Source organism: Mirounga angustirostris, unplaced genomic scaffold, assembly GCF_029215605.1.
Source record: "Mirounga angustirostris isolate CCGP_5_RB_7025 unplaced genomic scaffold, mMirAng1.0.hap1 SCAF_1, whole genome shotgun sequence".
Lineage (NCBI taxonomy): Eukaryota > Metazoa > Chordata > Mammalia > Carnivora > Phocidae > Mirounga > Mirounga angustirostris.
This window is the reverse complement of record NW_026991709.1, coordinates 64,278,593-64,291,458: the sequence shown is the minus strand read 5'-3', so window position 1 is coordinate 64,291,458 and position 12,866 is coordinate 64,278,593. Positions and strand designations below refer to the sequence as shown.

The window sequence follows — 12,866 nt, the reverse complement described above, 5'->3', positions numbered from 1 at the left end:
AATGGTGGATACATGTCATCAAACAAACATTAATCCAAACCCATAGAATGGGCACCACCAAGAGTAAACTCTAATGTAAACTATGGCCTTTGAGGGATTGTGATGTGTCAGTGTTGGTTCATTGATTGCAATAAATGTACCATTCTGCTGGGCGATGTTGATAACAGGCAAGCTATGAGGCTGAGCATGTGCAGGGTCAGAGAGCATATGGGGACTGCCTGTACCTTCCTCTCCATTTTTCTCTGAACCCATAACCACTCTAAAAAAAAAAAAAAGTAGACCTTTTTGTAAAGATCGGCATTTCTGTGTCTAGGGGTGGAAAAAAAGGGGGCAGGATCCCAGCTCAGGTGGGGCAACTTGCCAGAAGTCCTTGGGTTGTGGGCAAAATACGTGGCTTTCATCATCTCTCAAATCTCTCCTGGCTCGCAAGTGCCTGGTCGCAGCTCGCTTATAAAAAGGGTGAATTATTTACAGCAGATCCTAACATCACCGAGGCAAAGAAACCATTCTCCGGTTTCTGCAGGGATCTTTTGGGGCTCTCGCAAGCTCGTGGCCGAGCAGGCAGGAAGAAGGCTATGGGACAGCTGGGCCTCTGCCGTCTGCAAGCACAGCCTCCACAACAGGCCTTGCTCGAAGCTAAGAAAACCGCCAGAAAAGACACAGTAGTTGTTTTTTTTTTAATTATGTTATGTTAATCACCATACATTACATCATTAGTTTTTGATGTAGTGTTCCACGATCCATTGTTTTCGTATAACACCCAGTGCTCCATGCAGTACGTGCCCTCCTTAATACCCATCACCAGGCTAACCCACCCCCCTACCTCCCTCCCCTCTAAAATCCTGTTTGTTTCTCAGAGTCCATGGTCCCTCATGGTTCATCTCTCCCTCCAATTCCCCCCCCCTCATTTTTCCCTTCCTTCTCCTAATGTCCTCCATGCTATTCCTTATGTTCCACAAATAAGTGAAACCATATGATAATTGACTTTCTCTGCTCAACTTATTTCACTTAGCATAATCTCCTCCAGTCCCATCCATGTTGATGTAAAAGAAAAATATGGAATGCTTCACAAATTTGCATGTCATCCTGGTGCAGGGGCCATGCTAATCTTCTCTGTATTGTTCCAATTTTAGTATATGTGGTGCCAAAAGGAGCACTATGTATGTATGTTCTTTCCAGATTTTGCTTGTGGTTGTTTTCTAGTTTCATGGTGTTGTAGTTGGAAAAGATGCATAATATGACTTCAAATTTTTTTAATGTTGAGACTTGTTTTGTGGCCCAACATATGATCTCTTCTGGAGAATGTTCCATGTGCACTTGAAAAGAATGTGTATTCCTCTGTTTTAGGATGTGATGTTCTGAATATCTCACTTAGATCCATCTGGTCCAGTGTGTCATTCAAAGCCCCTGATTTCTTGTTGATTTTCTGTTTGGATGATCTATCCATTGATGTAAGTGGGGTGTTAAAATTCCCTACTATTATTGTATTACTATCGATCACTTCTTGTATGTTTATTATTAGCAGCTTTATGTATTTGGGTGCTCTCATGTTCCGTGTATAAATATTTACAATTGTTATATCTTATTGTTGGATTGTTCCTTTATGATTACATAGTGTCCTTCTTTGTTTCTTGTTACAGTCTTTGTTTTAAAGTCTATTTTGTCTGATAGAAATATTGCTAACCTGGCTTTCTTTTCACTTCCATTTGCATGATAAATGTTTTCCATCCCTTTACTTTCAATCTGCTTGTGCCTTTAGGTCTGAAATGAGTCTCTTATAGGCATATAGATGGACTTTTCTAAAATTTATTTTTATTTATTTAAGTAATCTCTACACCCAACATGGGGCTCAATCTTGTTCTTTTTTTTTTATCCATTCCATCACCCTATGTCTTTTGATTGAAGCATTTAGTTCATTTACATTCAAAGTAATTACTGATAAGTATGTATTTCCATTTGTTACTTGTTTATGATTGTTTTTGTAGTTCTCTGTTCTTTTCTTTTACTCTCTTCTCTCATGGTTTGCTGGCTTTCTTTAGTGATGTACTTAGATTCCTTTCTCTTTATTTTTTTGCATATCTATTACTGGTTTTTGATTTGTGGTTACCATTAGGTCTACATGTAACATCTTATGCACATAGCAGTCTATTTTAGGTTGACGGTGGCTTAAGTTTAAACCCATTCTAAAAGCATTAAATTTTTATTCCTCTTCCTCCCACATTTTAGGCATATGGCGCCATAATTTACATCCTTTTATTTTGTGAATCCCTTGATTGATTTTTATAGATATGCTTAATTTTACTGCTTCTGTGCCTCCTACTTTTCTTACTCCTGCTTATGGTGTTTCCTTTCCACTCATTTCTTGTAAGGCTGGTTTTTAGTGGTGATGAATTCCTTTAACTTGTATTTGTCTGGGAAACTCTCTCTCTCCTATTCTGAATGATAGCCTTGATGGATACAGTCTTCTTGGTTGCAGGTTTGTTTTTTTTTTCCAGCATTTTGATGATATCATATCTCCCTTCTGGCCTGTTTTCTGTTGAAAAACCAACTGATATCCTTACGTGGTTTCCCTTATAGGTAAGTTTCCTTGTGCTGCTTTATCAATAGTTTTTGCCATTTTATTTATTTATTTATTTTTATTTTTATTTTTTAAAGATTTTATTTATGTATTTGAGAGAGAGAGAGAATGAGAGACAGAGAGCATGAGAGGGAGGAGGGTCAGAGGGAGAAGCAGATTCCCCGCTGAGCAGGGAGCCCAACATGGGACTCGATCCCGGGACTCCAGGATCATGACCTGAGCCGAAGGCAGTCGCTTAACCAACTGAGCCACCCAGGCGCCCCAGTTTTTGCCATTTTAATCACTATGTCTTGGTGTGGACCTCCTTGGGTTGATATTTTGAGGGGCTCTCTGTGCTTCCTGGATCTGAATTTGTGTTTTCTTCCCCAGATTTGGGAAGTTTTCAGCTACTATTTCTTCAAATAAAAATTTCTCCCCCCCTCCCTTGTCCTTTTTTGGATCTCTGTAATGTGAAGGTTATTATGTTTGGTGGTGTGGCTGAATTCCCTTAATCTATTTTCATTTTTTTATTATTTTTTTCTCTCTCCTGTTCATTCAGCTTGAATACTTTCCACTACTCTCTTCTCCAGGTCACTGACCTGTTCTTCTGCTTCCTCCTGTCTACTATTTATTCCTTCTAGTGTATTTTTAATTTCAGTTCTCTGATTGGTTCTTTTTTGTTTTTTTTTCTCTTTCTTGAGGGTCTCCCTGAGATCCTCCACTCTTTTCTCAAGTCCAGCTAGTATCTTTATGGCCATTTCTTTAAATTCTCTATTAGACATGTTACTTATCTCCATTTCCTTTAGCTCTCTTGTGATTTTGTCTTGTTCTTTCATTTGGGACATACTCCTCTGTGTCCTCATTTTGCGTAACTCTCTGTGTCTGTTTCTGTGTGTTAGGAAAGTCAGCCACATCTCCTCCTCTTGAAAGTCATGGCTTTAGGAAGAAGAGGTCCTATAATGCCCTGTGGTGCAATATCCCCTCTTTACCAGAACCTGGCACTTCAGGGTGTCTGTGTGTGTTGTGTGTGCCCTACTATTGTGGCTGAGTTATATTTGCCTTCAGTCGAGTCATCTGCAATGGCTTTCTTTGTCTTTTGTGGACAGGGCTTGGTCCCTGTGCTATTAGTGAGCTAGTCTGGGGCTGCTTTGGGCTTGAGTTGAGTCACAGAACTACAGGCCGCTCTCCCTCTGTTGTCCCCTGAGAAGCTTTCCTTGGTGGGTGGGGCCCCACTGCTGGGGCTGCAGTCAAATTGGTATGTGTGGTTTTCTTCCTTTCTCTTTGGGGCAGAAGTCACTTTAGAGTGGGCTGACCCTGGTCAGGCCTGCTTGCATACTGCCAGGCTATGGTGCTGCTTTGGATGGACTCCTGTCAAGGGCATGTTTGATGGAGTGGATCTGCTGGAGAATATGTGGATAACAGGGATGCGGTGACAGCAAGGTCCCACCTGGTCTGCTGCAGGAGGGAACCTGCAGCCACCTAGGAAAACTCTTGCTAAGGCTGGGCTGGAGGGGGCAGTCTTCAGAAGGGGGTGGGGTGCAGGGTGCATTGTTAGCAAGCTAGGTGAGGGTATTCACATTGTGCTGGTTCTCACAGGTGTCCTTTTATCTAGGCTAGGGGGCAGGGAAGGGAAATGGTGTCTGCCAGCTCTTTTGTTCTTGCTGAAGTCTCCCAAAGATCCCTGCCCCTCCAGCATATGCTCTGAGATTAGTGAACAAATCTCCCTCCCCTATATGCCAAGCATTTTTCAAACTGCTGCTTCTATGCTGTATCTCCATGGGGCTGTTTGTTACATTGTCTCTTTTAAGGGCAGGGACTCAGTTTCCTATCACCCTCCAGCTCTCCCCGGGGGTGGGCTCACTGATTTTTAACATTCCAGGTGTTAAGCCCCACTGATTGTAAGAATGCACAAAGTTAGGTCATACGGTTTTCAAAGCCAAATGTTATGAGGGTTCGTCTTCCCAGTACAGGTCCCTTGTGCCTGGGGTGTCTGGACTGGGGTCTGCTCGTCTCCTCTCCCCACACCTGTGGGTCCCTCCCTCCTGCATACCGTCTCCTGGGTCAGTTTAGTTCCTGATCACATCATCGACCTTCCTACCATTTTCACTGTGGCTTCTTCTCTACATTTAGCTGTGGAGAGTCTGTTCTGCCAATCTTCAAGTCATTTTCTGGGTTATGTCAAGGGCATGTTGACATATATAACATATATATATAACAACCACTGATGTGGGTGTTATATATGTGTATCCGTGGGATGAGGTGAGCCTAGGATCCTCCTATTCTGTCATCTTTCCCAGAGTCCCGTGATCACTTTGCTACCATTTTTAAGTTGTCCTTTTCTTGATTCAGCATCTGCTTGGTTGTTAGAAACCTTTGACTTTTTCAAGAGTTCTGGCAAAGTTGGTTCTAGTTGTTGCTGTTTGAATCTATAGAATCTATGTGCTTCCTGGAGGGACAGGAGTTTGGAGCAGGCCACTCTGCTATTTTGCTGATATCACCAATGCTAATGGATATCTCATTTCCTCTCTGTGTACATCTCCGTTCCCTTCTCTGTACAAAGGGATGACACAGGTGGTTTGTAGTAAGGCTTTCCTTTTGAGAAAAGTGATCAATGGAACAAGAAAGCCTATTTCAGAAGCCCAAGACCTTGCTGTGTTGGGTTTTGTGTCCATATTGGTCATAATGGTGAACAACCTTTCCTCAGAAGAATCTATAGGCATATCAGCCTTTTTTTTTTTTTATGATTAGTATTTTTTGGGTCCTCTGCAGATAAGTCACGAAGACATTCTCCTATGTTTTATTCAAGGAGCTTTATTGTTTAAGCTTTTAATTCTGAGATCCATCCCAAATTAATTTTTGTGTTTGGTGTGATGTAGGTATCAAGACTCATTTCCCCCCTTTATTTATTCAGTTTTTCTAGCACCAGTTGTTGAAGAGACTTTCCTTTCCCCATTACATAGCTTTGCCAGCTTAGTCAAAAATCAATTAACTGTAAATGTATGGGCCTATATCTAGACCCCATATTCTGTAACATTTATCTATTTACCTATCCTTATGCTAACATTATGCTGTCTTTATAGCAATTCCTGGAATCAGCTTTAGAGCAAGTTTTGATATCAGGTAGCATGAACCATTAAACTTTGCTCACAATTGTTTTGGCTTTTTCGTAGTCCTTTAGTTTACCATGTAAATTTTAAAATCAACTTATCAAAGTTAAAATGCCTGTGTTGTTGATGATTGCATTGAATCTATAGATCTATATGGGGAGAGTCAACATCATAATAATAATGTGTGTTCTAGTTCACAAACATTGTATATCTCTTCATTTAGGTCATTAATTTTTTTCATGGTATTTTGTAGTTTTCAGTGCAGAGGTCTTCTATGTCTTTTGTTAAATTTATTAAGTTTTAAGCATTTAGGTCTTTTGATACTACTGAAATAGAATTTTTTAAAAGATTTTATTTATTTATTTGACAGAGAGACAGCAAGAGAGGGAACACAAGCAGGGGGAGTTGGAGAGGGAAAAGCAGGCTTCCCACTGAGCAGAGAGCCTGATGGGGGGCTCAATCCCAGGACCCTAGGATCATGACCTGAGCTGAAGGCAGACACTTAACCTAACCTAACACTTAACCTAACCTAACTTAACCTAACGCCACCCAGGCGCTCCTGTAAATAGAATTTAATTTTTCTTTGCATCTTCCAATTGTTGCTAGTATATAGAAATACGTATTTTTCTGTATATTGTCCTGTGTCCTTTAACTTTGTTAAATAAGTCTAGTAGTTGTTCTTTAGTGTTTCTTAGGTTGTTCTGTGTAAATAATTATGTTTTCTGCAAAATGTTTTTAGTTTTACTTGTTCCTTTCCAGTCTTTATGCTTTTTCCCCCTTACTTTATTGCACCAATTAGAAGCAATATTGAATAGGAAGGTGGGGTGGATATCCTTGCTTTGTTACCAGTTTTGAGGTGGGTGGCATTCAGTATTTCACCATTGGCTATTATGCTAGCTGTAGGATTTTGTATGGATTCTTTTGTTAGATTGAAGAAGTTCCTTTCTATTCCTAGTTTTTTGAGAATTTCTAATCCTAAATGAGTGTAGAATTTGAATTTTTTCTTCAATTATTAAGATCATAATGCTTTTATCTTTTTTTCTATTAATATGGTGAATGATATTGATTTTTGAATGTTGAACCAACTTTACATCTTTGGAATAAATCTACTGGTCCTGATGTATTGTCCTGGTTTTTATTTCATTTGTGTAGTGCTGGATTTGATTTGGTAACATTTTGTTAATGACTTTTAGCATCTATATTCATGAGGGATATAAATCTTTAACCTTATTTTCTTATCTTTGTTAGGTTTTGGTATCATGATTTTACTGGCCTCTTAAAGTGTGATGGGAGGTGTTTCCTCTTTATTTTCTGAGTTTGTATAAAATTTGTATCAGTATCCTTAAATGTTTGATGAATTTATGGGATTGAATTTATTTGATTGATTTATTAATTCACCACTGAAACCATCTGGTCCTGAATGTTTCTTTGAGGGAAAATCTTTTGATAAACAATTTAAAAGGTAATGAGCTATTCAGATATTGTATTTTATTATATCTGTTTTGGTAAATTCTGTGTTTCAAGGACTTTGTCCATTTCATGTAAGCTATCAAATTTATTGTTATAAATTTTCCAAATATTCCCTTATTCGTCTTTTAATGCCTGTAGGATCTGTAGTGACGTACCTTCTTTCATTGGGGTGATAGCCCTTCTCATTTTGACATTGATAATTTGTGTTTTCTTTTTTAAACTAATTTTGCTAGGAATTAATTTTATTAATCTTTTCAAAGAACTAAATTTTGGCTTTGTTATCTCTGTTGTTTGTAAGTCTTCTGTTCATTGATTTCTGTTCTTAAAATATCCACCTTACTACTTAACTTTGGGTTTACTTTTTCTTTTTGTATCTTTCCTATTTTGGAAACTCACTTGGTTTTAAACCTCTTTTCTCAGGAGTATATAAAATTATTTCTCTCTAAGCACTGCTTTAGCTGCATCCCATAAATTTCAAAATTGTATTTTCTTAATCATTCAGGTCAAAGTATTTTCTAACTTCCATTGTGATTTCTTATTTGATCCAAAGTTTATTTAGAAATATATTGTTTAATGTCCAAATGTTTGGGAATTTTCTAACCTTATTTTTTACTTTTGATTCCTAATTCAATTATTTGTGTCCAGAGAATATATTTCATAAGATTTCAGTTCTTTGAAATTTATTGAGACTTGTTTTATGGCACAGGATATGGCCTATCTCAGCAAATGTCCTAGGTACACTTGAGAAGAATGCATATCCTGTGGTAGTTAGATGTAGTGTTCTGATTAGCATTAGGTCAAGGCAGTGAGTAGTGTTGTTCAAATCATCTAAAACTGTACTTATTTAATTTTTCTATCAGCTACTGAGAAGAAGGTGCTACCTTTAGCCTACAATGTCATAAGATTTCTCTCCATCTCCCCACCCTAAATCAAGTCTTTCCTCTCTGGCAGCAAAGCTGCTGGACTGGAAGACTGCCATTCTTGCAGACTGAGCTGCATGGGGGCTGCGGGGAGAGTAGACCTGAGCTGTTCTTACCTGAATCTTTAGCAGGTTTTCAATGTGTTGGCCATCTCTGATAGATTTCTAGTGCCCTAAAATGGGTGTTTTTGACAATTTTGTCTAGTCTGTCTGTCTATCCATCTACCTACCTACCTACCTACCTACCTACCTACCTACCTACCTCCCTCCCTCCCTACCTACCTACCTATTAGTGGAGGAGAATTGCTGGCCTCTTCTTTAGAAGCCGATTTTATGGTACTATTTTAATATGATGCCTTTAACCTTTATTAAAAATATTGAGAAGAACATTTCTGCATCTTCTCTAAAACCTCTGTTGGAGGTTTTTTAAGTTGTTAATGTTATTTGTCCAGAATAAGCGGGAAAAACTCCCTTCGGGATGTAGTATAGACTTACTTGGTTCCTTCACAACATTCACCAGTTGAATCACAACAAGTTAAACATTTATTTGCTAGAAATGAATATTATAAATTAGAATTTTACTCTTAAAAACTCATTTCATACCATAAAATACCAAGACATCACAAATGTTCTTCAAAATCATACAAGTATTTGCTTTTACAAACATTATGTAGAATTTCATTCAAGAAATACTTATTGAGAGATTACCATGTGCCAGAGACTGTGCCAGGCACGAGGAATAAAAACAAATGTACTCAGGAGGCACAGCTCCTGCCCTCCCCTCAGAGCTAACAGTCCAATTGGTGAGAGAGATGGTTACACAGACAATTACAATCAAGTGTGAGATGGGCAATGGCAGAGGAAGTCAGTTCTATGATTGTGCCCAGTATCTGTGTTTGCTCCCACAATTTTTTTCCTGGTCTTTGGAATCCTTGAGGCTTTAGAAATAAAATATCATTAAAGCCTGGACTAAAGACACGTCTCCCATGGTAAGTTTCTGAATGGTAAATACTTGGGGAGGGACAGTTTCCTTGGGAAAGGTTTCTCCTATTCTTTTTTTTTTTTTTTTAAAGATTTTATTTATTTATTTGACAGAGAGAGACACAGCGAGAGAGGGAACACAAGCAGGGGGAGTGGGAGAGGTTGAGAAGCAGGCTCCCCGCAGAGCGGGGAGCCCAATGTGGGACTCGATCCCATGACCCTGGGATCATGACCTGAGCCGAAGGCAGCCGCCCAACCGACTGAGCCACCCAGGCGCCCCGGTTTCTCCTATTCTAAATTTGTGAATGTACATTAGATCACTTGGGAAGCTTTAAACAAATACCCTCGCCTGGATCTGGTGAGGCCCAAGACCCAATTTTTTAAAGTACTCAATGACTTTAGCATGCAACCGTGGTTAAGAACTATTACAGCCTTTGTTTCCAGTTTTTTCAACATTTGACACCTGGAATAAAAGAAGCCTCCTTCAATGGTTTTCGTTAAGTTTTCTGGGAAATTCTTCTTCACAATACTTATGGTTTCCTTCTACTGCTCTGGTGTCTGGTAGAGAGTGAGTATCATCAACACTTCAAGATTCTAAAGAACATGGGGCACTCATTCCTCTCTCTCTCTTACTCATCCCCAAGTGAAATGGAGAAATTCATCTGATCAGTTAGCCTCTGACACCCACTGAACCACATTCTGTGTAGCAGATGTAGTTACTTTGCTCTACCCATATCCTTTGCGTCTATCCCATAGTGATAATAAAAACAGCTAAATGGTACTTACTGAATGCTTACCATATGGCAGCTGCTGTCCTAAGCCTTTTACATGAATTAATTCATTACATCTTCATACCAACCTGATGATGTCCATTCTGTGGTTATACCATTTTAGATTTGAGGAAGCTAAAACTTAAGGAGATTAAGTAACTTGTCTGAGGACACACTGTCATTGGACTGGGATTTCGATCCAGACCACTGGCTCCAGAGCATATTCTCTTAACCTCCCTGCTACTCCACTGCTAAGGGGCTAGCCTGGCCTTTGCTCCACAAGTGGTAAGCACAGTTGGAGGCCAGTGCTAAGTGCGTATATGCCGGCAGGCATTCTCCATTCTACTGGTAACTGGGTCTGTAAGCCTCTCTGTGCAGCTTGCTGCATAAAAGTACTCCAAGTCATCTTAGTAGGTGCAACTCTACTCCCAAGTGGGTACCATGGTCCAGAATTGAGGAGGGGGATGAGGGTTCCCTTGAATCAACATATACTCAGACTTTAAACTGTCTGTCTAGGAGTTCTGCACTTAAGGCTTTGGAATCTCTAACAATGTTGTGCTTACGTTTCTCATCCCAAAGAGATCCTTAACTCACACTACACACTTCTTCCTTGGATTTTACTTTGCCTGTTCTTAAGCATGTTGGGAAGAGGCAATGCCTTTGTTAAGTGGCACAAGGATTCACTATATATGATTATGCATCCATGAAAAAAGTTTTCTACCTTACAAATCAGTTCATTGCGATTGTATATTGCTATTGATTATACTAGTCTAGTCCCAGCCAACTACATGGCTTCAGCTGCCATGATCACATGGCTTTAAACATGAGTTTTGTTTATCACCCAAGGTGTTTTATTTTTAAGAGCAAAGGTTATTAAAGTTCAGGTGTTTTAACTAAAGCCATTATAAGGAGAAGGTTCCTAGTAACAGAAACAAAGTTTTCCTCTCCTGGTAAACTTCAATGAACTAATGAGAATTCTGTAATACCTTGTATTTTTCTTTTTGTCTAAATACAAATCTTAGTTTTAGAAGACTGCATAAAGATAAATACTGTTTTAGAAAATATTCTGTTTCATGATATGTTCTTTATTAAAAGCCACTTTAAAAACACTTTTTCAGGTGTTGATTTTAACTTTAGTTCATTGCTATACAGCAGGGATGGGCCAACTACAGCTCACGGGCCAAATCTGGCTGCTGCTAGTTTTTGTAAAGTTTTATTGGAACACAGCCATGTTCCTTCTATGTGTTATCCATTGCCACTTTCCCCTTATAATGGCAGAATTGAGTAATTGCAACAGAATCTGGCCAGAAAAACCTAAAATAGTTACTATCTGGCTATTTACAGAATAAGTCAGCTGTTGCCTGCTATTGTATAGCAACCCCCCACCCCGCCCCCATCTCCTATCCCATCATGCCTAATTTGCTGCTTCTCATTTTGTCTTGGGTTACTGATTTTTTATTTTACAAGTGAATAACTATTACCTCATTCAGGTTAGCATTTTTATTTTTTTAAAGATTTTATTTATTTATTTAACAGAGAAAGAGAGGGAGCGAGAGAGAGAGACAAGCAGAGGGAGCGGGAGAAGGAGAAGCAGACTCCCCCAAGCAAGGAGCCCAATGCGGGGCTTGATCCCAGGATGCTGGGATCAGGACCTGAGCCAAAGGCAAATGCTTAACTGACTGAGCCACCCAGGCGCCCCCAGGTTAGCATTTTTAGAGGAACAAAACAAAACGCAACTGCCTCCTTACTTGTGCAGTACTTATCTGTGTGTCAGTGATTCTCTGGTGAAAATAAGTTACCCTGATCACAGTTTTCCTAATACAAGGTAAATCTTTTCAAATTTATATGATCAAGTATTTTTTCAGCTCAGAAAATCTTTTATTATAACTTTATTTTTATTTGTTTTGGTTCCTATTGCTTTAGGATTGGTGATCCAGAGCTAACCTCTTTGTCATTTTCATCTCCTTATCCTTCCCAAACCATACTGGATGACAATAAATTTGTTAGCAACATCACCTCTTTTATTCTCTGCTTTGATATTTCTGTTCTTTTAACTGCATCCAAATGTGTTTCACTGGATTTTTTAATCTTTTTGTATTTTTTTTTCATCTTAGCCAGCTTTCTTTTCTTTTCAGCCTGCGTCTGTTTGTTGGCGTCTGCTCTTCTTATTCTCTGCTGCAGTTTCCTAAGAGGCCATTTCTTTTTGCCTCCTATTAAAATCATCAAGCAGATAGCTTCTGAAGCTTTTCCTGTTTCCTAGAGAAGGATATTTTCTAAGATAGGCTTTTATTCTGTTTTCAGAGTAACATGCATATGGGGCCCATGTAGATTTGTTGTTGAGACTTTTGTTTTTTTCATATTTACCAATCTTTAAATGAGGAGGGATCGTGATGTTTGTCAACACACAGGACGGACAGATTGTTCCCCAACAGCACCCTCTCTATGGGTATTGCATGAATATTCTTCTTAGATCTAAAGCTCAATGGTAAGTTGATGGACCATTGTATGGATATACCACAGCTTGTTTTTCTATTCCAATGTCAATGGATGTTTGGGTTTCTAGTTTAGGGGCTATCATGAAAAGTACTGCTGTGGACATTCTTGTCATGCCTGTTGGTGCACACACTCATGTATTTCTCCTGCATATATATCTAGGAGATGAAGTGCCAGGTCATGGGGTATGCATGCTTTCAAACTTAGCAGATAAGGTCAATGGACTATGGATATCAAGCCAAAACTACGTAAGAAATATTCAATAACATTTCTTTTTGTTTGATTCAGCAAGCCAGAATATCCTCTTAGTTAACAAAATGTTGAAATGAGACATGAGAAAATTTTCTCTTGAAGTAAAGCATCTGGGAAACACTGAAGAGAATAAACTCCTTTGTTTGATTATTATGACTGAAAATAATTTTAAATTATTGGAAGTTTATGGAGAAGAAAGATCTTTCCTCATGAATTACACATTGACAAGTCCATAAAAGCTGCACATCTTGGGAGAAGCATAGATTATTGGAATTCCATATGATGATTTGTATAGCTTCTTTTTAAAAAAGATAATC

General features: G+C 38.8%; 2 protein-coding genes and 1 non-coding gene across 8 annotated transcripts in view; all 3 read right to left on the bottom strand.

Annotated features, from left to right (window-relative positions):
- Positions 1–3,420, bottom strand: part of NR1I2 (nuclear receptor subfamily 1 group I member 2) — a 29,171-nt gene extending 25,751 nt beyond the window's left edge. The window contains exon 1 of the mRNA XM_064589560.1: positions 3,157–3,420. Coding sequence (XP_064445630.1) covers positions 3,157–3,420 — 264 coding nt within the window. The remainder of the gene's footprint in view (positions 1–3,156) is intronic.
- The window catches only part of CFAP91 (cilia and flagella associated protein 91), a 144,009-nt gene that overhangs the window by 17,503 nt on the left and 113,640 nt on the right, over positions 1–12,866 (bottom strand). For 5 of the 6 annotated variants that reach the window (XM_064594266.1, XM_045902945.3, XM_045902944.3 and 2 more), the window contains exon 18: positions 5,484–12,865. The exons of the other annotated variant lie outside the window; for it this stretch is intronic. The gene's annotated coding sequence lies outside the window, so the exon portion shown is untranslated. Of the gene's footprint in view, positions 1–5,483; position 12,866 lie in introns of those variants that run through there. 6 annotated transcript variants of the gene reach the window in all.
- On the bottom strand, positions 1,051–1,157 carry LOC123834948 (U6 spliceosomal RNA). Its single transcript, XR_006788523.1, has one exon. It is a non-coding gene; the product is annotated as a U6 spliceosomal RNA (small nuclear RNA).